General features: G+C 40.8%; 2 protein-coding genes across 14 annotated transcripts in view; both read left to right on the plus strand.

Annotated features, from left to right (window-relative positions):
* The window catches only part of Zmym6 (zinc finger MYM-type containing 6), an 81,570-nt gene extending 68,943 nt beyond the window's left edge, over positions 1 to 12,627 (plus strand). For all 13 annotated transcript variants that reach the window (XM_074080607.1, XM_074080613.1, XM_074080605.1 and 10 more), the window contains 2 exons: positions 5,750 to 5,903; positions 10,684 to 12,627. In XM_074080607.1, the coding sequence (XP_073936708.1) occupies positions 5,750 to 5,903; positions 10,684 to 12,503 (1,974 nt within the window). In that variant the 3' untranslated portion in view covers positions 12,504 to 12,627. The remainder of the gene's footprint in view (positions 1 to 5,749; positions 5,904 to 10,683) is intronic.
* A 654-nt stretch (positions 12,628 to 13,281) lies between these two features.
* Positions 13,282 to 24,342, plus strand: Tmem35b (transmembrane protein 35B). Its single transcript, XM_020159618.2, has 3 exons — positions 13,282 to 13,863; positions 14,998 to 15,178; positions 16,115 to 24,342. The coding sequence occupies exons 1-3, from the start codon at positions 13,759 to 13,761 to the stop codon at positions 16,288 to 16,290; spliced, it is 462 nt and encodes a 153-aa protein (XP_020015207.2). The 5' UTR covers positions 13,282 to 13,758; the 3' UTR covers positions 16,291 to 24,342.
* The last annotated feature ends 282 nt before the right edge of the window (positions 24,343 to 24,624 follow it).

Raw genomic sequence — 24,624 nt, forward strand, 5'->3', positions numbered from 1 at the left:
ATTTAAATAGTCTTAAATTTGGACGAATGGTAAAATACACAGAAAAGTACAAAGAAGAAAATCTACTGAAAAAGTCAGAAAACTTCTATAAATTTAGATAGCAAATATTTTATACTTTGCAAGTCAGATGGTTTCTGTTGCAACTAGAGACTGCTATCTCTGCCATTACAGTACAGAAGTAACCACAGCTAATAATTCATAAGTGAGTGTGACTGTGTTCCAGTAAATCTTTATTAACAAAAACAGGTTGGGGGTGGGTGGACTTGACCCACAGTCTATAGTTTGCCAATCTCTACTTACTGTATTGCCACCACCCAGAATTAAACATTGCTTGATTGGCTTATTTCCTCAGTGTACTCTCCCACCCCATCTTACCTTTGTTTTCCTTTTTTAAAATATTAATCACACTAGCATTAGTCTCCTTTGTTTTCACACCCCCAGGAACAACTACTGTTCTCAGTTTTGGGTGGGTTCTTTCTGGCCATTTTACAATCTTTCATATATTCGTGTATATATATAAATACACGAATTTATATGTATTTATATATATACACACACATGAAAATATATATATTCCATGGAAAACACTGAAGATAATATTATCTTAAATATATCCATGTTGATACATATAGATTTGGTACCTTCCTGTTGACTGCTATATAATGCTGTTTTGTGGCACCATATTTAATTATCCATTGCCCTATTGATGAACATTAGATTGTTTCCAATTTGTCTGTATTAAAAATCTCTTCTACAATGAATGGCCTTGTATATGTCTCCTTGTCCAGGTATCTCTAATGTATCGATAGAACAGTAGAATTGTTGAGTCAGAGAGTTTTGGGATTTTTACTTTTTAAATTGCTCTACAGAGTGACTTTCCTATTTCCCACAACTTCAACATCATTTAATATTGTCATATTTAAACCTTTCTCTTTTTTTTTTTTTGCCAGTCTGTTTATGGTATCTTACTGTCTTTTTATTTTGTATGTCACTAGTTGTTAGTAGATTTTCTTATATTTCTATATTTCTTGGTCATTTAGATTTTCTTTGAATTTCCTGCTTTTTTTTTTTTTTTTTTTGTGATACTGGGGTTTGAACTCAGAGCCTACACCTTGAGCCACTCCACCAGCTCTGTTTTGTGATGGGTCCCTGTTTTTCGAAATAAGGTCTTACAAACTGTTTGCCTGGGCTGGCTTCAAACCACTGTCTTCCTGATTCTCCGACTCCTGAGTAGCTAGGATTATAGGTGTGAGCCACTGGTGCCTGACTGAATTTTCTGTTTTGAACTTTCTTCTATTTTTGTGCTGAATTGTCTTTTCCTTATTGGTTTCTAGGAAGTTTTTACATACAGTAGTCCCCCTTTGTCCATGGTTTTTGTTTCCATGGTTTCAGTTACCCAGTCAACTGCAGTCTGAAAATATTAAATGGAAAATTACAGAAATAAATAATTCAGAAGTTTTAAGTTGTACTCCATTCTGAGTAACATTATGAAATTTTGCACCATCCTGCATGGTGCTTAGGTGGATTTAAGACTTACCACAATGGTGGCTGATTCCTAAGTTTATTTCTCTTGCCCTGACCTTTGAGTTCCAGATTCCTGTATCTAACTGTCTATCTGACATTTGTACTTGAATGATTAATAGCTGTCTCAAATATGTCTAAAATAGAATCCTTTTATTCCCCCTAGACTTCTCTCCAGCATTCCCTGTTTCTTACCACCCCCATGCTACCTCCATAGTTTGAGCACCATGGTCTTTCTTCTGGATTGTTGCAGCAGCCTCCTAGCTGTGTATCCGTTGTTGCCCTTTGCAGTTTTTCCACCACGCTGTTGCTAGTGATCATTTAAAAATACACATGGGATCAGGTTACCCCTCTGCTCAGAGAACTTCAGTAAAATCCTGAAAAAAAAGACTAAGGAAAGGGAGTTGCTAGTTTCCATCTATTAAAATTGTAGGGAGACTACAGATAGTATAAAACTACATACATTGTTAGAACAACTGAATAGATCACTCAATAGAAATAAAAAACTGGACACATATATAATTACTACATAATCATATACATAAATGGGAATTTAGTAATAATAAAGGTGGCATTTCAGATCTGTAGGAGCAATATGGATCATTCAATAAATTCTGATGGGACAACTGAGTAGACAAAAGAATATGTAGTTGGATTTCTACCAACTGATTTAGACAAAAATGAAGTTCATATGGAAAAAAGATTTCAAGATAAGAAATAAAAAATACATAGGAAAAAATTTAGTAATGTAGAAATGGGGAAAGTATTTCTAAATATGTCACAAAACCTAGAAACCATAAAATAATCCATAGAGAAGTTCAACTGTATTTCAAATTCAAATGATAAAATACAAAGCTTGCAACTTGGTTCACAAAAAACTAATTTTCTTCTTTTTCTGTTTTTCACTGCTGGGAATTGAACCCAGAACTTCACACATGGTAGGCAAGGGCTCTAATGCTAAGCTAGTTTTAAAACATGTAAAGAGCATCGGTGAATCAATAAAAATGACCCAATACATAGTAGGAAAGTAGACAACAATATAATCATCAGTTTTGCAAAAATATTCAACTTCAAAATTAGAAGTACAACTTAATTATATTAGGAAAGATAAAAATGATGAGTAACACTATTAGGCATTCTTACAGATTATCAATAGGCATGTCAATGGTAGCGCTGTTACAGAGCAATTTAGTAGAAGCTGTCAGTATTTAAAATGTAAATGCCATCTACCTAGGAATTCCATTTTTAGGAATTTAGATTTTCAGATACATTTTGCACATTTATGGAATGAATTGTGTATAAAAATGTTAATTGCAACATTATTTGTAGGGCAGAAACTTGTGAATAACCTATTTGTTTCATCAGTGTATGGGGCCATAGTGAGTTACTGTATGAATTAGGAAAAAAAAATAGCCCTGCACAGGCAGAGTCTGATATGCACCCCTTTACCCACCTGTGTACATGGCCTGGCAAATGGAGTCCTGGCACAAGCGTACACAGTGGCCTTTCAGCTGTCATTAAACCAAAAATGCTATATTTATGCAATAGAATACTATGCAGTTGACAAAAAAGAATAGGTTGGCCCTACGTGTACAAGCACAGAGCAATCTGAAAACTAGAGTGAAAAAAAATTGTGTATAGCATACTCCCGTTCATGCTTTATACATACACAACACGTGCACATGCTTGTACGTATGTATAGAATATCACTGGAAGGCCATCAATAAATAGATAATAATTGTTGCCTCCAAGAACTGAATGGGGAAAAGTTTTTGAAGGGAAATTGGTTTTCCATTATTTCCTATTTGAATCTGCATTTTATGGCACATTACCCATTTGAGAATATGCATAGAATTTTTTTTGTAAAGATAAAGGAAATAGGACAAAGGTTATGATGGCTCATTCATTGGAAAGAAAATAGAAGTGTTCACATATGAGAAATACCTCGCCACACTACAGTGAGATAAATTTTTACTTGGCTCATATACTGCTGATGACTACATAATTTGATGTAACTCTTGTTTGTTTTTGTTTTGTTTTTGATGGTACTGGGGTTTGAATCTACCTTTTTTTTTTTTTTTGGTGGTACTGGGGATTTAACCCAAGTACATGCTAGGCAAACACTTAACTACTGAACTACAATCTCCAGCCCAGTACTGGGATTTGAACTCAGGCTTGTAGGTGCTAGGCAGGTGCTCTACCACTTGAGCCATGCACTCAGCCATTGATAGAATTTTTTTGAAGAGCAGTTTGGTAGTCCTATTAGAATTAAAATCATATACCTATGACCCACCAATAATATTTAGACCTTATTCCATAAATATGCTAGCACATGTAGCATAAATTTATGTGTATAAAGATAGATATTGCAGCATTGTTTGTAAAAGTACAAGATTTATAACATCCTCAATATTTATCAGCAAGGACTCTTCAAGTTACTTCAGTACTTTAGTAATGGATTGCTAGTCAAGCAGTTACCAGGCAGCTTTATACAAAGTTATACAAATATACCTCCAAGATAGATTCCTAAATGACAGGAGAAAGGTGCTGAAATTTGCTAATATCCACCACTTGAAGTCAGAGCAACTTAATTACATAGACGTTCTCTAGAAGGATAAATCAGAAACTGGTGTTGTACTCAAAGTTGAGTCTGGATAGATGGCAATCATTCAGGTATATACTTACACCTTTTTAATTTTGTACTCATTTGAAAAGTAAATTCGTATGTAATCTCCAGTGGTATCCCATCACATTTAAAATACAGTCCTGATATTTTTGGTTGCTGTTGTTTTTAACTAGGACCCTCTGATCTTACAGTTTGGCTTCTGCCAGCCTTTCTAGCATGCCCAGTCTTTTCTCTCTTTTGTTTTTTTTTTGGTGGTACAGGGACTTGAATTCAGGGCTTCACGCTTGCTAGATGGGTGTTCTGTCACTTGAGCTACGCCTGCAAGCTCTCTTTTTTTTCTCACTTTTTTGTACCTACAGTCTCTCTGCCTAGACTGCTCTGACCTCAGTTCTTTGAATGGCTTAGTTTTTTGAATAATTCAGAAGATGTCTGTGTTCAAATGTTTACTCCCAAATTTCCCCTCCTTTGCACCAGTCTTCATTCCCTTACCCTGTTTTATTTTTCTTCTCAGCTCTTACGCTACCTGAAATTACACATTTTATGTTTATTCTGCTTGTTGTTTTCTGTGTCTCTAGAATGTAAGCACATAAGAACAGGACTCGGTTTTGTTTTCTGCTGTATCCCCAGAGCTTAGCATAGTGCCTGGCTTACAGTAAACATTCAGTAAATATTGACTGAATAAATACATTTTAAATACATTCTCTTACTCTGTTGTTTATATTTTGTTTGTTATAAAGACCTTTATTTACAAAAGTTTTTTAAATTTCCAAGTAGTCAAATGTGTCAATCTTTTTCACTTTTGTTTTTGTTCTTTTGCATTTTAGAATACTTGGTTTATGCTTTGGTTATTTGAAATTTCTCCAGTGATTTTAAGTTTTGTTTTTTCATGTTGAGATCTTTAATCAGCAGAGAAAATATTTTTGTGTGTGGTTTATGTTTGTATCTAATTTTTCTGGGTAGCTAAGTGTTCTGATAGCAAAATTTGTTTTTGTTGTTTGGATCATACTATAGGCAGAATAATAATTACTTTTTTTTTTTTTTTTTTGGTGGCACTGGGGTTTGAACTCAGGGCCTCACACTTGCTAGGCAGGTGCTCTTACTGCCTGAGCCATTGTGCCAACCCTTTTTTGTGATGGATTTTTTAAGATAGGGTCCCTCAAACTATCTGCCTGGGGCTGGCTTGGAACGGAGATACTCCTGATCTCTGTCTCCTGAGTAGCTAGGATTACAGGTGTGAACTGTGCCCAGCAAATAATTACACTGTGGGTATGTGGTGCTGGGGATTGAACCCAGGGCCTCTCCCATGCTAGGCAAGTACTTTACCACTGAGCCACACCCCCAGACCCCAGCATATTTTTTAAATCAATAAATAGGACTGATATTAAGAGAATTAGGGGGCTGGCAGCATGGTTTAAATGCCAGAGCTCCTGCCCTAGCAAGTGCCACAAGTGAGAGAATTAGGAATTAGTATGTATTTTCCGGATACTTTGTCTTTTTTTGCAACCACTCTTTCAGAGGATATTTCTCTTAATATATTACCTTTCAAGTAATAGCAGTTATAATCAGTGATAAGTTACTAAAACTCCCTTTGTTTTCAACTAGGGACGTTTACAGGCAGATGCCATGAAACTTCTGTCTTCCCAGTCTCCTCAGCCTCCCAAGCTCCTAAAGAACAAAGGTGTATTGTGCAAGCCAGTCACACAGACCAAGGCCACCTCTTGCAAACCACATATACAACACATGGAATGTCAGACAGGTACGTGCCCTTTGCTTTCATTGTAGAAAGTTTGTTTTCTGATTTGTTTGTTTTTTTAAGAAAGGAAAAGAAAGCAATTGACAGTTTTTGGAGTGTGAGAACATAAATTAATCCCTAGATCACATACTTTGAATCCATATGCGCACAAAGCATTATGTATAGGGTAGACATTGCCTGGTTTTGGGATAAGTGTAATACTGGCTTCATAAAATGTGTTTGGCAGTTTTCCTTCCCTTTCTATTTCATGGAACAGTTTAAGGAGGGTTGGTATCAGTTCTTCTTTAAAGGTCTGATAGAATTCAGCAGAGAATCCATCAGGTCCTGGACTTTTCTTTTTGGGGAGACTCTTGATTGCTGCTTCAATTTCATTTTGTGTTATAGGTCTATTCAGGTGATTAATTTCCTCTTGGTTCAGTTTTGGATGATCATATGTATCTAGAAATCTGTCCATTTCTTTTAGATTTTCAAATTTATTTGAATATAGGTTCTCAAAGTAGTCTCTGATGATTTCCTGGACTTCCATGGTGTTTGTTGTTATCTCCCCTTTTGCATTCCTGATTCTACTAATTTGGGTTTTTTCTCTCCTCATTTTAGTCAGGTTTGCCAGGGGTCTATCGATCTTGTTTATTTTTTCAAAGAACCAACTTTTTGTTTCATTAATTCTTTGTATGGTTTTTTTGGTTTCTATTTCATTGATTTCAGCTCTTATTTTTATTATTTCTCTCCTTCTATTTGTTTTGGGATTTGCTTGTTCTTGTTTTTCTAGGAGTTTGAGATGTATCATTAGGTCATTGATTTGGGATCTTTCAATCTTTTTAATATATGCACTCATGGCTATAAACTTTCCTCTCAAGACTGCCTTAGCTGTGTCCCATAGGTTCCGGTAGGTTGTGTTTTCATTTTCATTGACTTCTAGGAACTTTTTAATTTCCTCTTTTATTGCATCGATGATCCATTCTTCATTAAGTAATGAGTTATTTAGTTTCCAGCTGTTTGCATGTTTTTTGTCTTTACTTTTGTTGTTGAGTTCTACTTTTACTGCATTGTGGTCAGATAGTATGCATGGTATTATTTCTATTTTCTTATGTTTGCTGAGGCTTGCTTTGTGCCCTAGGATATGATCTATTTTGGAGAAGGTTCCATGGGCTGCTGAGAAGAATGTATATTGTGTAGAGGTTGGATGAAATGTTCTGTAGACATCTACTAGGTCCACTTGATCTATTGCATATTTTAGATCTTGGATTTCTTTATTGAGTTTTTGTTTGGATGACCTATCTATTGATGATAATGGAGTGTTAAAGTCTCCCACAACCACTGTGTTGGCGTTTATATATGCTTTTAGGTCTTTCAGGGTATGTTTGATGAAATTGGGTGCGTTGACATTGGGTGCGTACAGATTGATGATTATTATTTCCTTTTGGTCTATTTCCCCTTTTATTAGTATGGAATGTCCTTCTTTATCTCGTTTGATCAATGTAGGTTTGAAGTCTACTTTGTCAGAGATAAGTATTGCTACTCCTGCTTGTTTTCGGGGGCCGTTGGCTTGGTAAATCTTCTTCCAGCCTTTCATCCTAAGCATATGCTTATTTCTGTCAGTGAGATGAGTCTCCTGTAAGCAACAAATTGTTGGATCTTCTTTTTTAATCCATTTTGTCAAATGGTGTCTTTTGATGGGTGAATTAAGTCCATTAACATTAAGTGTTAGTACTGATAGGTATGTGGTGATTCCTGCCATTTAGTTGTCTTAGTTATTTGAAGGTTTGATTGTGTGTACCTAACTTGATGTTACTCTCTACTGTCTTGCTTTTTCTTATCCTGTGGTTTGGTGCTGCCTGCCTTTTCATGGTTAAGTTGGGTGTCACTTTCTGTGTGCAGGATCCTTTGCAGAATCTTTTGTAATGGTGGCTTTGTGGTCACATATTGTTTTAGTTTCTGCTTATCATGGAAGACTTTCATTGCTCCATCTATTTTGAATGATAGCTTTGCTGGGTAGAGTATCCTGGGGTTGAAGTTATTTTCATTCAGTGCCCGGAAGATCTCACCCCACGCGCACAAAGCATTATGTATAGGGTAGACATGCATCTCCTACATTTGTACATCACTGTTCCGAATGTACAGACAAGCTGTTATAATTACTAAGATATATATTTGATTAAAAGCATTACTGATTGAACATACTTTCTCATTTTTTAACACTGAATTCAATTGTCAGTTATTGAAAGTACAGCTAACATGTCTAAGGTGCTGGTGATCAGGTAAATTGTTTGAAATCATATTTGAAAAAGTTATAAAGTATTCTAATCCATGTTAGCTGCTTTTAATTCTATTGTCATTTTTTCATTTACTATAGTAGCCTTCTCTTAAAACATTTTTTACTTTGTTTTTTAATAGTAATTTTACTTCATAGAGAAAACTTTTTTAAAAGCTTAGTCTGGAGCTGGGTGCAGTGGCATGCATGTGTGATCCCATCTACTTGGGAGGCTGAGGCAGGGGGATTTCGACTTCAAGGCCAGCCTGGACTACATAGTGAGACTGTCTCAAAGGAGAAAAAAAATTAGTTTGTTAACAAGTAATTACTGGTATTTTATGTAGGGTGCCTTTCCTTTGATAGGATTCAAAGAGAATCCTATTTTCTTTCCTCAGAAAACTTGATGGTTTTATGACATACTGTGTGGTAGAGTGGTTCAAGACTGTGTAGCAAGTGTGAGCCCTGAGTTCAAACTCCAGTGCCACCAAAAAAAAAAAATGTATATGTATATATATGTACATATGTATATATATATCTACACACAAACTGTTCATGTACATAAATTTATATTAAATACATATTTAGGTGGAGGGTAGTAAATGATCTGTAGATAGCTATATGTGTGGATATGTATGTGCTTACACATTTTTTTAAATTTCTGGATTAAATGTTAGACTTTTCTTATGTTCTGTTGTAAACTACTTTATCATTTGAAATTTCATTGAAAACATTCCACATCAGTGTAAACTTAAATATATTTTGGGCCAGGTGCCAGTGGCTCACACCTGCAGTCCTAACTACTCAGAGGCAGAGATCAGGGGGATTGTGGTTCTAAGCCAGCCTGGGCAAATAGTTAGAGAGACCCTGTCTCAAAAAACCCCATTACAAAAAAGGGACTGGTGGAGTGGCTCAAGGTGTAGGCCCTAAGTTCAAATCCCAGTACTGCCTCTCCCCCCCCAAATACATACATACATACATATATATATGTGTACATATGTGTTAAAATTCTTTATTTTATTATTGTTGTACTTGGGTACATTGTGACATTTACAAAAGTTCTTACAGTATATTAAGTTGAATTTACCTCCTCCATCGTTCTTCTTTATCCCTTCTCCCTCCTACATTGGGATTTTTAATAGACATAGATTACAGTGTGTATAATCAACTCCCTAAGATTTTATTTATTTATATATAGATATATTTGTTTGTTCATTTCTTTATTTTTGTAATGGTGGGTATTGAACCCAGGGCCTCACATATGCTACGCAAGTGCTCTACCACTGGACTACATTCCCAGCCTCTAGATTTTTTAGTATTTATTGTTTATTTATAAGCAATGTTGAGTTAAACTGTGTTAATGGATCTTTGTCCATTCATCTAATTATATCCTGAGGAAAACTCCTAAGCAGTCAAATTACTGATTAAAAAGCTATTACAGATTTTTAAGGCTGTGAAAACTTTCCTGTTGCTAAATTGCCCTTCTGAAAAGTTCTATCAGTTTATGCTCTAACCATCAGTGTTTGAGGAGGTGCATTTTTCTTCATCCTCCCTGACACTAGGTATTAAAATAAAAAATGACTCCTATGTTTTTTTCCCCAATTTTAATTTTGAAAAATTTTTAAATTCAAGACAGGAGGATTGAGAGTTTGAGACCAGCCTGGGCTACATAGTGGGATCCTATCTCAAAAAACTGAAATAGCCAGGCACTGGTGCCTCATGCCTGTTATCCTAACTACTTGGGAGGCTGAGATCAGGAGGACCTTAGTTCGATGTCAACCCAAGTAAATACTTCATGAGACCTCATCTCCAGAATACCAGAGCACAATGGAGTGGAGGTGTGGCTCAAATGGTAGAGTTCCTGCTTTGTAAGCGTGAAGCCCTGAGTTCAAACCCCAGTCCTGTTCCCCCCACCAAAATAAAGCCAAAATTAAAAAAAGAAGTATAATTCTTTTTTTTTTAAGTATAATTCTTAATCTGATGTGTTCTGTAGATTTCAGACCTATTTCCAGTAATCTATTGGATACTTGGGAATACTTACATATTTTCCACAGCATATAATTTTATTACTGTCAGTGACCAAGCTTTGGACAAGGGAGAAAATCACTTTTTAATGGCATCATAGAAGTATTATGGTTTGTTTTTGGTACTGGGGTTTGAACTCTGGGCCTTGCATTTGCTAGGCAGGTGCTATACCACTTGAGCCATGCCCCCCAGCCCTTTTGACTTTAGTTATTTTTATACTCAGGCCAGCCTAGATTGAGGTCCTTCTATTTAAGCTTTCCTCATAGCTGGGGTGACTGGCACACCATGCCCAATTTTTATTGGTTGAGATGGGGTCTCTCAAACTTTTTGCATGGGCTGTCTTGGAATGCAGGCATAATCCTCCATGCCCAGCTTATGGTTTGTTTTTAAATTTAATCAGTGTATTCTTTTGATATGAATAGTAATAAAATATTAAGTGTATGTGTGAAAACATAAAGAACATCACTTACTTGTTCTTGAACATAACCATGATTCAAATATTTTCTTCAGATTTACCTATGCCTAATGAGAAAACTGAGGCAGAACTTGATTCTCCACCTGTAAAGAAAAAAAGAATAAGTTTTTTCCAGACTTGTGATGCTGAATATTTAAAAGTTGGTTTTATCGTCTGTCCTGAATCAAAAGGGAGTTCACCAAGGCCACAGTGTGTCATTTGTGGAGAGATCTTACCCAGTGAAAGCATGAAGCCAGCAAATCTTTCTCATCATTTGAAGACAAAACATTCAGAATTAGAAAACAAGCCTGTAGATTTTTTTGAACAAAAATGTCTTGAAATGGAATGTCAAAACAGTTCTTTTAAAAAGTGTTTACTAGTTGAAAAGTCAGTTGTGAAAGCTTCTTATCTAATTGCTTTCAAAATTGCTGCCAGCAAGAAGCCTTTCTCTGTTGCTGAAGAATTAATAAAACCATATTTAGTAGAAATGTGTTCAGAAGTTTTGGGTTCAAGTGCTGGAGACAAAATGAAAACCATTCCTCTTTCTAATAATACAATTGGATACAGAATTGATGAGCTTTCTGCAGACATTGAAGATCAGCTGATTCAGAAAGTTCAAGAGTCTAAGTGGTTTGCCCTTCAGATAGATGAGTCATCCGAACTCTCAGATACCACCCTTCTTTTGTGCTATATTCGGTTCATTGATTATGATTGTAGTGATATAAAAGAAGAATTACTATTTTGCATGGAAGTGCATTCTCAAATCACTGATTTTGAAATATTTGAACTAATAAATAAGTACATTGATAGTAAATCTCTGAACTGGCGACATTGTGTTGGTCTCTGTACTGATGGGACTTCAAACATGACTGGTTTAAGGTTGAAAATTCAGGAAGTTGCTATGAACAAAATGGCATTTACACATTGTTTTATTCACCGTGAACATTTAGCAGGTAAAAAGGTGTCTCCATGCTTATATGAAATTCTTTTGCAGTCAGCACAAATTTTAAGTTTTATAAAAAGCAATGCATTAAATTCACGAATGCTAACAATTTTGTGTGAAGAGATAGGATCTGAGCACGTGAATTTACCCCTTCATGCTGAAGTACGTTGGATATCAAGAGGGAGAGTTTTAACAAGATTGTTTGAATTGCGACATGAAATTGAAATATTTTTAAACCAAAAGCATTCAGATTTGGCCAAGTATTTTCATGACAAGGAATGGGTTGCAAAGCTGGCCTATTTAGCAGATGTATTTTCACTTATAAATGAATTAAATTCAAGTCTCCAAGGATCCATGACTACTTTCTTCAGTTTGTATAACAAAATTGATATATTTAAGAAAAAGTTAAAAATATGGTTGAAGCGCACACAGGACAATGATTATGACATGTTCCCTTCATTTTCTGAGTTCTCAAACTCCTCAGACGTAAAGCTGAGAAACATCGCAAGCATTATTTTCCAGCACTTGGAAGGACTTTCTCAACTGTTCCATGACTGTTACCCACCAGAAGACGACTTGCGTGTAGGAAATTTGTGGATAATTAATCCTTTCATGAATCATCAAAATAATAATCTCACCAACTTTGAAGAAGAAAAATTAACACAATTATCATCAGATTTAGTATTACAGTCAGTATTTACATCAATGTCCATAACTCAGTTTTGGATAAATGCAAAGACAAGTTACCCAGAACTACATGAAAAGGCGGTGAAATTTTTATTGCCCTTTTCAACCATTTACTTATGTGATGCTACCTTTTTGGCTTTGACTGAATCAAAACAGAGAAACCTGTTGGTTTCTGGCCCTGCCCTACGACTTGCGGTCACATCGTTCATTCCAAGGATAGAAAAGTTGGTGAAGGAGAAAGAATAGTAACCTGCATATTGCTTATCATCAAAGTTTCTAGTTTTGTGTTAAATTTTGTATAAGTATCCTAAAATGTAAGTTCCTAATGTGAATTTGTGTTTGCAGTGATTAAATGTTTTAATAATTTTTCCATTTTTGTGGAGGGATTTGATAATTATACATTTGTACATAATTATGTATAATTTTAATAATACAAGATAGGGAATTTAGCTTATATTGGTTGATAATCTTGGCCAAGATTGCAGGTAATGAAAGACCCCATTTATAATGGAGCACAACCTGGAAGTTCAAACAGTTCCCATGTAGAAAGGGCTTGGGAAGTTTCGGTCTAAAACCAAAACTACTGCGGGCAGGGTTGGGGCAGGTGGAAAACATGGCTAAGCAGCTTGGCTAATAGGAAATGTAAAGCAGCAGGACTTTCCAGATGCTTACTGGGGGCTTCTCTGGCCCACTCAGAGCAGGGCTTGGCCAACTTTTTTCACAAGGGGCCAGACAGTAACTATTTCAGACTTTTCTGCCATGCTGTGACTACTACTCTGCGGTTTCAGTACAGAAACTTCCATAGACAATACATACACATGGAGTGTGGCTGTGCTTCAGTAAGTACGAACACAGATACGAATTTCTTATTATTTTCATGTGGCATGAAAGCAGCTTGAGCATTTTTCATCGTTAAGAAACACAAACATCATCTTTGGGTGTGAAAGGGACAAACTGAATTAGGCCCACAGTTTGTCCACCCTGCCTTAGACAGCTTGTCCAGGTGAGAGCCACGACTGGGGCGGCATTGCTCAGTGAGGGCCTTTCTTTCCATAGCGGCAAGGATCTGAATTCTCTTGTTCATTTCAGCTGAGAGAAGTTACAGGGAAAAGGCATTTTAGGCAAAGATGGGCAATAACCTGTTACAATTACTGGCTACTGGTTGTTACTGTAGTAACTAATTCACCCTCTTACTGTGCCGGGCGGGCTTTGTGCTCAGCCGGTCGGAACTGATCCAGGGCCTTATCCTCCTTTTCTCATGCCCTTTGGGGTTGAGTGGCAGCTAGCGTGGCACGGGCAGGCCCCAGGGTCTTTGGGTCGGAATCGAGCTCTCCCAGTGTCTGCTTCACTACCGAGGGCCGCCGGTTCTTGTGGGTGTCCCTGTCGGTCTGTCCGCAGGACCGCGTGTCCCTCCCTGGCGCGGTCTTCTGGCCAGGCCCGGAGGAAGTGAGCCGGCGACGGGGCGGGTTCTGGGCCGGGCGCCCTAGAGGCCGGCGCGGCCATGGCACTCGTGCTCGCAGCCCTACGCGTCCTGCTGGGCTGCTTCTTCGCTCTCACCGGGGCGGCCAAGCTCTCGCAGATCTCGGCTCCGGTGTCGGAGCAGATGGTGAGCGGCGCGACGCGCGGTTGGGAGGGGACCCCGCGGCCTGCGCTCGGCCTGGCCGCCGCGCTGGAGCCGGGACTTTCAGGGGATTTCCTGGAGTTCGCCGCCGCTCTCCAGGCCTAGTAGACACGCTCTCCCAGGGGCTCGGAGACCACGGGGAGGAGATGCAGGGGACCGGGGACTCCCTCTTCATCATTTGCTTCTGTTCGTGGGAGATTAGTGAAGCAGAGTTTGGTTGGTCTTCGCCAGTTCAGGGTGGGAAACACTCTGAGCGTGAAGTATAACTTGCTAATGGTTACACAGCTATTCAGGAAGTAGGACCCAAACTAGACCATCCCAAACCAGATTCCTCCGGAGGGAGGCCTAGAAGTCACCAGCCCGTCTGTTCTCCAGTCCCAGACTCTGAGGCAGCATTCGGCTCCTACCTACCAATCTTACCAGAACATCAAAGAAGTCAGGCTTTGGTGGGGACCCTCTCCCACCTTCCTCCCACACCTGGATTCTCCATCTGGTGGTTTAGGGTGCTGAGCTTATTTGGGGCAGTGCATCTCCAGAACTAGTTAAGAGCTTCTTCTGTGCAGGACAGAGGAGGAGAGGTAGAGCCGAGGCAGGAGAGCAGGATGAAGCTGAGATTTGACTCATCAAGATGAGTCATTTTGAGCCCCCTCTACTCTTCTTGTGTGTGCCACAGTGGGATCCAGAGCCCAGCAGAGGTGATTAAAAGTAGAAACTGTTTAATGAACCTTTCTACTCCACTGCATACATGCCAGGCCTGGCACAGAGCTCTGTGGAGTTACTAAGACCTTGGCCCTAGATGGGAAGACCCAGGCCTGCTAGCTCCCTCCTAGAACTTGGGGCTGCCTTGTCATCTATGGAGAGATCTGGTAAGAAAATCAGGCCATTTCTGTACCACTCCCCAGCCCTTCTCACTTGGAAAGGAGAATCTGTGTCCTGATTCCAAACTTCAGCCCATGAGGAAACCCTCTTCTCTCCAGACTCACCTTAGGCCCCTACCTGACCTACAGGCATAGTTGCTTTGTTGGGGGAGTCCCACACAGACATAGAATGCCCCTGTGTTGCCTCTGGGCAGTGCATCCTTGGCGAGCATGGCTAACAGGCATTCTCTGCCACCCCTAGAAAGCTCTGTTCGTGCAGTTTGCTGAGGTGTTCCCATTGAAGTTATTCGGCTACCAGCCAGATCCCATGAACTACCAAACAGCTGTGGGATGGCTGGAACTGCTGGCTGGGTTGCTGCTGGTCCTGGGCCCACCGATACTGCAAGAGATCAGTAACTTTCTCTTGACCCTGCTCATGATGGGTAAGGGGGTCAACTGACCTGGGGAATTGGGTTTTCTGGGGGAGGATGATAGAAAAACTTGGCTGCACCCCCCTCCCCTGTGGCCATTCGTTTTCTCTGGCACCAAGAACACTTCCTGACCTGCTGCAACTTCTGTAATCTTCAGACTAGGACAGGTGCTTTTGGCATTTAATGTACTGCAACATCGATCCATGTCAAATATACTTTGTCCCTCATGCCTTCTGTAGCTGTGTAGTATTCCATTATGGCAATGTATTGTAACCTCAGCCCCTACTTCTTTCACCACATGCTCACTCTTGGAAGTAGAAGTGGTGTTGCAGCTGCAACTTGATTTATGTACCTGGCAGGTGAGAGCAGTGAGAAGGGAAGCTGGGACCCCTAAACAAGGGGGCAGAGAATTTCCTTACAGGGGCTCCTGCTAGAGGCTCTGATCACGAGAACTGCCAAGGTTCAAATACAACTACTGCTTCAAAAGCCAGACATCTTCAGGCTCTTCTACATCCCCTGGCCTATTCACCATTATTGCCACTACTACTACCCTGCTCCCCACTCTCCTAGCATTCTTTTCATTTCTAGAACTTTCCTCATTTTCAGATCTTTGCCACACTTCTACCACCAACCCTGGGCTTCCTTCTCTCAAGTAGGTTAGGATTAAGAAAGGAGAAAACATTCCCAATCCCCCATCTGGTAGGTGCTTACTTAGCTCCTGCTGTTCAGTAGCATTGTTTCAGTTTCTTGTACCTTGAGAGGGTCTACATTAGTTCAAGAGCCCTCTAATTCTCGGTCCTGCTCTCTGTGGGGGCCAGAGATGAATGCAGCTGATCTAGGGAAGGGTGCTTCCTGGGAGGGTTTGGAATGGGGTGAGCCCATCTAGGTTGGAACCCCTGAGCTTTGGGATCTCCTGCATGCTCTCAGGGCCCTCACTTTCCATTGCAGGGGCTGTCTTCACTTTAGCGTCCCTGAAGGAGTCACTGATCACCTGTGTCCCAGCCATTGTCTGTCTGGGGCTCCTACTGCTGCTGGATATCTGCCATCTCTTCACCCAATCCAAGAAGGTGATCAGACACTCTAGGATGAAGACTCCATGTGCATTCAGGGAACCCTGGCAGTAGAGTCTCTTTATATCATGCAGCTATCACTGCAAGAACACACTAGAACACAGAGTCTCCAGAATGTCCAGGGTCATTCACTGTTGAGAGACCCCTTGTCTACCTGGCCCTGACTTCTCTGTAACTATATTGCTCTGTTTTGAGGGGTACATATTCCACATACTAACATTCCTCATGTCATGTGAAAGTAGAAAATAAGCAGAAAAAAATTTTAAATCACTAAAATTCAAATGCCCCATAACAACCACTTTTAATGCCTTGGTATAGCTTACCTCATGACCTTTCTGTGCCTTTACACAGATGCCTACTTTTAAATGAAAATGAGACCATATCTCCACATTACTACCTACTTTTAAAACCTAATATTACTATAGCACTGTTCCATGTCTGTTTTATCTCATTAATGTTAATGGCTACATAGTATTCCGTTGTGAGGCTATACTGTATTTACTCCACCCTCATGAGGAGCATTTGGGTTGTTCCCAATGTTTTTGTGATTGTAAACCCCACAGTAAATCAACTTGGCATACTTATTTCCTTTCCCCAGAAGTGAGTGTGCTGGTTCAAAAAACATACACATTTCTAAGGATTTAAATACATATTTAAAAACTTATAGGTTGAGTATTACAGTGTTTAAATATCTGCTTCTGCCTTTGCCCTTCTGAGCCACATGAAGGGTTTCTTCCCATTCCTAACAAAGATGGGCACTGAATCATTTTACAGGACCTTAAATCCCCAGCATGGAGGTGGGGGAACAGCCAGCCCCCAGGAACACTGAACGTACAGCAGGACCCAAAGCCTGGGAGGAATCCCAGAGGTCCTTGGAGTCAAAACAGTACTTGTGTGTGATAGTTCTCAAAGAAAAGTGAGCAACATCACTAGTCAGTGTACCTATGGCTGTGTCACCAGTCTTCACCTGAGTCCAGATGTGCCTCCTATGAGGGGAAATTAAAAGGAGTTTATTTATGCCATTACTTTAGCCATCAGCCTATAAATTGCTCTGGAGATAGGGACACTAGCTTTAGGGAGCATACAGAAGTGAAAGAAGTCTATGTAGGTCACTCCATTTCATGTTCACCACACAATAGTTTAATTCTTGCTTTGTCACTGAGTAGCATGAACCTCAGGCACGTTGACACTTTTTTTTTTTTTTAGTGGTACTAGAGTTTGAACTCAGGGCCTCATGCTTGCTAGGCAGGTGCTCTGCCACTTGAACCACTCCACCAGCCTTAGTTGGATCTTCTTATGTCTGAAAACACAATGATGCAATTCATGTACAGTGACAATAGATAGATAAATAGATAGATAGACAGACAGATAGATAGTACATAAATCTATATGGCAGTGTTAAAACAACAAAGGAGGTCCAGAGATCACTTGGCTTCAGTTTCGGTGTTGGCTAATTGGGCTACTTAATGAAGACATCAAGGACCAACATAAAACTTTCTGTTTTGCTTTCAGTTTATTGGCTACAAAGTAGCTGCAGCTGCTCCAGGCAGTATATTTGCATATAACATTCAGAGATGAAAAAGAAAGGAAAGATCTCTTAGACAACCCTAAATTTTCTCTCACATTTCACTGGCCAGAATTATGTCACATTTCCATTTCTAAACCAATTGTTGGTAAGGAGAATGAAATTTCCATGATGAACTTGGACCAGTTGTTTTACCCATAACTGGTCAATTATCTACTAGGGTAGATAATTATATCCACTACTTACTCATAAAATGCGGGTGATAACACAATATTTCATAGCCTGGCACATAATAAGTGCTCAATAAATGTTGGCTATTATTAAATAGCAGTTTGTTCTACCAATGAGAATATGGATCTGGGAAACTAAAATGTATATGTACTAGAACTAAGACTAGAACTAAGGCCTAATTGATTCCAGAACCCACACTTTGCATTGCACCAGCTGCTAAAGCTACAAAATGGCAGGCATGACAGTTGGGATGACCCATCCACTGTGATTAAATCTCTGTTTTCCAGAACTGACTCTCTGCATGAACATTTTGAAGCCCATGAAAGTAGAGCCTGGAGCCCCTAGAATCCTGGCTTCATCCTACTCCTTCTAGGATGCCCCAGCCAGCCTGCCTCTAGCCAGGACTTGGAGTAAAACCTCTCAGAGCTGGCATTGGGTTGAGGGCTCTTATCTACCAAGGCTTGACCTCTAGGCTGATTTGCAACTACTGGCATCCTGAGCTTGATGGTAGGGCTGGTCCAACAGCTGCAAAACAGGCAGGATGCTAAGGAGAGTGGGCTGGCCACCTGGTATAGAGAACAGTTGGGATTGACACCAGAAAGAGTATCTTGAACTCCAACAGTGCCTCCTGAGTAGCTCAAGAAGCCAAGTCTCAGGAAATGTACCCCTCCCTTCCAAACCACAGTGTAAGTCTGGGTCAGCTCAACACAGTAACGTTCAGCTGCCTGGCTTTCCTAATATCTATGGACCTTCTTGTGCTGAAGGCCCTCCTGCCCTGCAATGATACTCCATTCCCTGGTTGCACCCTTACAAATCCAGTTCATAGCTGCCACAGTGCAGCCTTTTTCTGCTGTTGAGCCTATTCTTCATACCCTGTGCCAGAATTAACTAGGAGGGTCTGAGTTACATGAGTGGGAGGGGATTCTGCCCTGACTCAAGTTCTTAAAGCCAGGACCCAGAGAGAGCTCTAGCAGCCAGAAGAGCAAGAGGTAAGAGGAGTGATCTGGTAGGATGACAGGGAGAGGTGCTGGATGGGACTGCTGGGGGCTGGAGCCAAGGTGGATAGAACTGACTCAGTGTCCTAGAAAGGAATGGAGCCTGAGAGACTCAAAGGCAGAAATTCAGATTTTGGTATTTGGAGGGAATGAGTTTGGGGACAATCCAGAAGTATATCTAAGTGTTAAAAATTATAACAGGACATTGGCTTATGCACTTATCCTGTTTGGGGAGAGGGTAGAAACACATCCAGATTTTTTTGTGTTGTATCATTTCCTTGGAGTACCTGTGTCTCTAACACTGATGTGTGCCTGTGTGGATGTATGCACATATCTGTGCAGCCTAGAAGGGAAAGAAACTAAATTATGAAATATTTTCCTAGTGTCATCCCCAGGGCTCAGAGTTTTACTTATGTTTTCTCATAATCCAAAAGTCCTATGAGGTAGATATTTTAAACTCCATTTTATAGCAGCAAAGACAGGCTCAGTAAGGCTGAGTAATTTGCCCAAGGTCACATGGCAAATAAATGTATCTGGAAACTGGTGGGTCCCCAAGTCTGTGTTCTTCTTGCTTTTCTGCCCCAAGTGCTGAGTCTTCTTTGTGGTCAAAAGATGAAGTAAAAGGAAACAGGCTGGAAGGCTTGAGAACTGAAGCCTTTTCTGCTGGGGGGTGGGGTGGAAGCTCTTGGGGCAGAGAACCTTCACTAAGGCAAAGTCACTGTGCACAGGCCTGTCCATTTTCCTTGCATCACAAGGCCATCCCTCCCTTCCTTTGTCACTGATGTGGGTGGCACAGGGAGGGGGATTGGGTTTTTTTTGTTTTGAAAAAATTTTACCTTACTTCCTGTTGGCTCAGCCCAGTGCTGGCTTACTTCATATAGCCATACCCCAACATGGCTGACCCATTCTCCATCTGTGAGAGGCACCTCCATTCTCCCAGTCACCAAGGTGGGAAATGGCCAAGCTCTCTGGGACTCCTGCTTCTTCCTTCTTTCCCCCACTCTGTCGCCAAGAACTGGGGCCATTCCCTCCTCTCTGTCCCCAGGCACTGCTGGACAAGATCAGTCATCATCCTCTCTCATAGGCTTCTTAGCCTCTAGTGTACCCTCCCAAGCAACAAGAGGGGACTATGGGGTGGGGTGAAGGAATGTGGTTAGGCCTCCAGTGATCTTTCTCTCAGTTCAAGGTCAGAGATGAACAGTAGTGTTGGGGACCTGGGCATTGGTGGCTACAGCCCCTGGGATGCCCTGGCTCTCTTCATTGTGCCATGGCCTACATCTTGGTGCAGGGCCTGGGAGTGCTGGCCAACGGGGCCATACTGGCAGTGTTTGTCCGCAGCTCATCTACTGTGGCTCCATGCACCACTCTGCTAGGATTGTCGGGTGCTGAGCTGCCTCACCCCCCATGAAGGGCCAAGGCACATGGGGCCTCCTTGGCCTCCTCCTAGGGAGGCCCCTGGCCTCTCAGCCTCCTTCTCCCTACCCCCATCCTTCCAGTGGGTTTCTGGATGGAGAAAGCTCATTGGAAAGAGCTAGAGTCCAAATTCTGAGGCAACCCCATGCTAGCAGTGTAGCTGTAGACTCCCACCTCCTTTGTGACAGAGACATAGAACACTCTTAGTGACCCTGGATTTTACCAACTTTAGATACAAACAATATGCCATTGTCTTTTAAACCTCTTGAGGTAAAACCCAAAGTCCTACCTCCCCTTCCTCTCTGTACAGTGTCAGTGCCTGGAACATGTCAGGGAAAGGCTTCTTACAGGGAGGCCTTTCTTGTTCTTGGCTACCAATACACACACACACACAAACACACACACACACATGGGGTGGGGGTGCGGGGGGAGAGAGAGAACTGTATTGCTCCTTCATTCTTACCACAATTTAATCAAGCCATTCATTGGGTAATACATTTTTTCTTTTCCATAAGAAATTGTGTTTTTTGGCAGGGTATCAGTGGTTCACACTTGTAATCCTAGTTACTGGGGATCAGGAGGATCTGGTTCAAGGCCATCCTGGGCAAAAAATCAAGATCCTATCTCAAAAATACCCAACACAAAAAAGAGCTGGAAGAGTGGCTCAAGTGGTAGAGTTCCTGCCTAGCAAGGGTGAGGCACTTGAGTTCAAAGCCTAGTACTGCCAGAAAAGAAAAGAGCTGGGCACCAGTGGCTCACACCTGTAAGCCTAGTCACTCCTAGGATCAGGAAGATTGTGGTTCAAAGCCAGCCCACGGAAATATTTTGTGAGACCCTATCTCAGAAATAACCAACACAGTGGCTCAAGTGGTAGAGCGCCTGCCTAGCAAGTATGAGGCCCTCAGTTCAAGCCCCAGTACCACAAAAACAAACAAACAAACACAGAAAAAGTGCTGGTGGGATTGGCTAAAGTGGTAGAGCACCTGCCTATAGCAAGTGTAAAGGCCAGAGTTAAAAACAAACCCCAGTGCCACAAACAAAATGAAACAAAAACAAAAAGAAAAGAAATTGTCATTTTTTGTAGGTCCTCAAATGTTGAAAATTGGCAATTCTATTTTCATTTAATTTACGCTACTAAATTCCATGTTTACCTTGTGCACTGTACTATTTCCTTGCACACAATAAGAGCTCAGAGTATCAAGAATGAATGAGTGAAACCTGCAAATCATTAAGTACTCAGACATCCCAACCTCCAGTAACTTTTCCTTAAAAGTTTTTTGGATTCTCCAAGCTTCTTTTACTCTAGTGCATTCCTGACTCAGCCCTGAAGATTGCTTCCTTCTGCTGTTGCTGGATACCTGCAACTCTGCCATCACTTCCACTGTGCCAAGACTTCGTGGTAACCAAGCTGGAGCTCTGTCCTGCTATTAGCTGAGACAGGATTGGCCAGACCTGCTCTCTTCAGGTTCAGCCGATCTGAACCTTTCACAGCAGCCAAATATCTACCAGTGGCTCCGGCTACTGCTTTTCCTCCTCTGCACTTGGACAACTCAGCAATCTGCTTCCACTGGGGAAGGAAGCCATCTCTGCTCTCAGCCTTGTTGTGGGGTCCCACAGCAAGACTAAATCTGGAGGAAGTTGGAGCTTAGCAAGCGAGAGCAGCAAGCCAAGTCCAGTGATCAGGAAGGATCCTTTAGTTAGCTGCCATGTCTTACCTACCTGCAGGCTCTTTCGCTGAGTTTGACTTCTAATGATCAATTTTGGTAAACTCCTTCTTTTTGATAAATTACCTCTCTTTGGTCTTTTATTCCTTCTTTAACATTTTCTTTCCTGTTTTAAAAGTGACACATGTTCATAAGTAAATTCAAAGCAACAGAGAAAAACGTAAATTAGAAGGTAAAGGTCCCCAGTGGTAGTCACTGTTTATAGTTTTCTCTTTGGACCTTTCCAGATGTAATCTATTCTAGTACAAATTCACAGTTAGTCAGTTTTCATCAAAAACCTACAAATGGGCTAGTATTAAAAGGTTCTTCTGCAGCTTACTTTTCCTCATTTAATTTATCTTCTGCATCTTTTCATATCAGTTCATAAAGCTCTACCTCATTCTTTTTATTATGTGCCATATCTATTTATTCAACTGGCTCCCTACTGATGGGCATATGTTTCCATTATTTTACATTATAAGCAATGCTATAATGAATGTTCTTGTTCACAAACCTTCGCATACTTGAAAATCTGTAGATTACATTCCTGGAAATGAAACTGCTGTATCAAAGACTATGTATGTGTAATTAAATTGTTTAATGACATCACAAAATTCCCTCTAAAAAGTGCTATATCAATTATACACACACCAATAGCATGTTGGTCCCTATTTTATCTACCCTTACCAGCACTGGGTGACATCACCTGCCTTCTTTAACCTGGACTTCTTTTTAATTTTTTTTTTTTTTGATGATACCATGGTTTGAACTCAGGATCTCCTGCTTGCTAAGCAGCTGCTCTACCACTTGAGCCACTCCACCAGCCAGGAGCTTTGTTAATTCCTTTTTATTTTCCTAGAAGATTTATTGGTCTCCTTGATAACCATTTGGAACCTGGTGGGACAGGAGTGGAAAGAGAAAGAATATTACCTATGCCCTCCCATCAGCCAGATATCTTGCTTATTGGGGGAATTAAGTGAAAGCCCAAAAGCACACCAGTAAGACCCATAATAATTGTTAGTTCTCCATGCTTCCTTGGGAATCAAGCTGGCTCATCCTATGTATAGCACACTGGCATCTCAGCCCAATGCCAGGAGACAGCCCAGGCCCTCAGCATCATGAACTCATTTGCTCTGGTGGAATGAATTGCTCAGCCCTGGGGGCCATGTAAGGCTGTTTCTTTGAGAAATGACCTGGTATCCACACCAGGGCCAGCTGAATCTCCTGAGGCTGAACTTGATTCTGTCCAAATAAAAAATGATTCCTGTTGGCCTCATCAATCCCTGCAGTCTTGTAGTATCATGTTTTTTCCCCTAGCAAAGCCGTCAGTTTCCTTTGGGTAATGTCCAACTTAGTCTTCTATGTCTGACCTGGGGAAAAAGAACTTGAGAGTTGATTGCCTCTAGGAGGTCAGATGCCTCAGAAAGAAAGTCTCTGTCTAGAGTACAGTGTGTGGGGATGCCCTCCTCCCTCCAGGTCAGCTCAGGAAAAGAAGGGTGGTATTTGACTTGATGCAGGGCACTCCTTATCCTCAGGATTCAGGGAAAACTCATCTGCCAGTTGTTTCCAGTAGCTACCAATTAGTATGTGCCAGATGCCCCAGGCCTTGTACAGAGCCAAGAATGCCTAATCAATCCCTGCCACTACCTACCTGGGCACACTGTGCTGCAGGGTACACACATAGTACAGGGAAACTTAGAAAAAGTGAAGTTCCCCTTCTTCACCTGCTGTCTCCTTCAGCTCAATCACAGTCCAAGTGTCTGAACCCAGTGCAACCCTATTTTTGCCCCTGTCCAAGCCTGTGAGGCTCCAGCTTGATTTTTCTCACTTGTAGGCTGCAGTCTACTCTCCCTGCAACTAATTCTTTGCTTTGACATCTGTCTCCCTATCTTCCGGCCCCGGGAGGAGATAGTGTTTTCCTCTCTGGATCTTGCAGACCTGTGGCTGCAACTGTCCTTTGCTGACATTGAAGCCACCTCCTTGGATTACATTCCAGCTTCAGGGACTATGACCTCCTTTCCAGAACAATCATTCCTAGAGCTCTCCCCATTTATCCTTTCCTGCACTCAGAGTGGTTCATGTCAACCACCTGGCCGTAACAGGAACTACTGTCATTAAATCAGGCTTCCTCTCCTTTAATTCTCAGTGAGTGAACACTAGCCTAGTTCTGAAATGTGCTTGTGGTTGAGTTGCTGGCTCCTAGCATTTGTGGGGTACATATGGCAGTCCATACCCTCATGTCTCCTATCTAAGTACTAGCCAGGCCTGACCCAGCTTAGCTTTCAAGATTAGATGAGACTGGATTGTTCAGGGTAGTATGACTATAGTCTCTTATGTCTACGTGTTTAAAAGTTAGAAATTAAGCTAACACATTATTAAATAAAGTGCATTTCATCTTCCTGCCTTGACTCATATAACTTTGTAACAGCAAAATAGAAAAATATGTGCAAAGTTGAGGTTTTCAGGACTGAAAGTCATCAAGATAAGTTATTATCACAGAAAATATAAAATATTTTAATTT

The sequence above is a fragment of the Castor canadensis genome, chromosome 7 (assembly GCF_047511655.1).
Source record: "Castor canadensis chromosome 7, mCasCan1.hap1v2, whole genome shotgun sequence".
NCBI lineage: Eukaryota > Metazoa > Chordata > Mammalia > Rodentia > Castoridae > Castor > Castor canadensis.

Bases quoted from the DNA above. Each gene is read 5' to 3' on its own strand.
- Tmem35b (XM_020159618.2), top strand. From the start codon at position 13,759: ATGGCACTCGTGCTCGCAGCCCTACGCGTCCTGCTGGGCTGCTTCTTC. The intron at 13,864-14,997 runs GTGAGCGGCGCG...TGCCACCCCTAG, and splicing joins CTCCGGTGTCGGAGCAGATG to AAAGCTCTGTTCGTGCAGTT. The intron at 15,179-16,114 runs GTAAGGGGGTCA...TTTCCATTGCAG, and splicing joins CTTGACCCTGCTCATGATGG to GGGCTGTCTTCACTTTAGCG.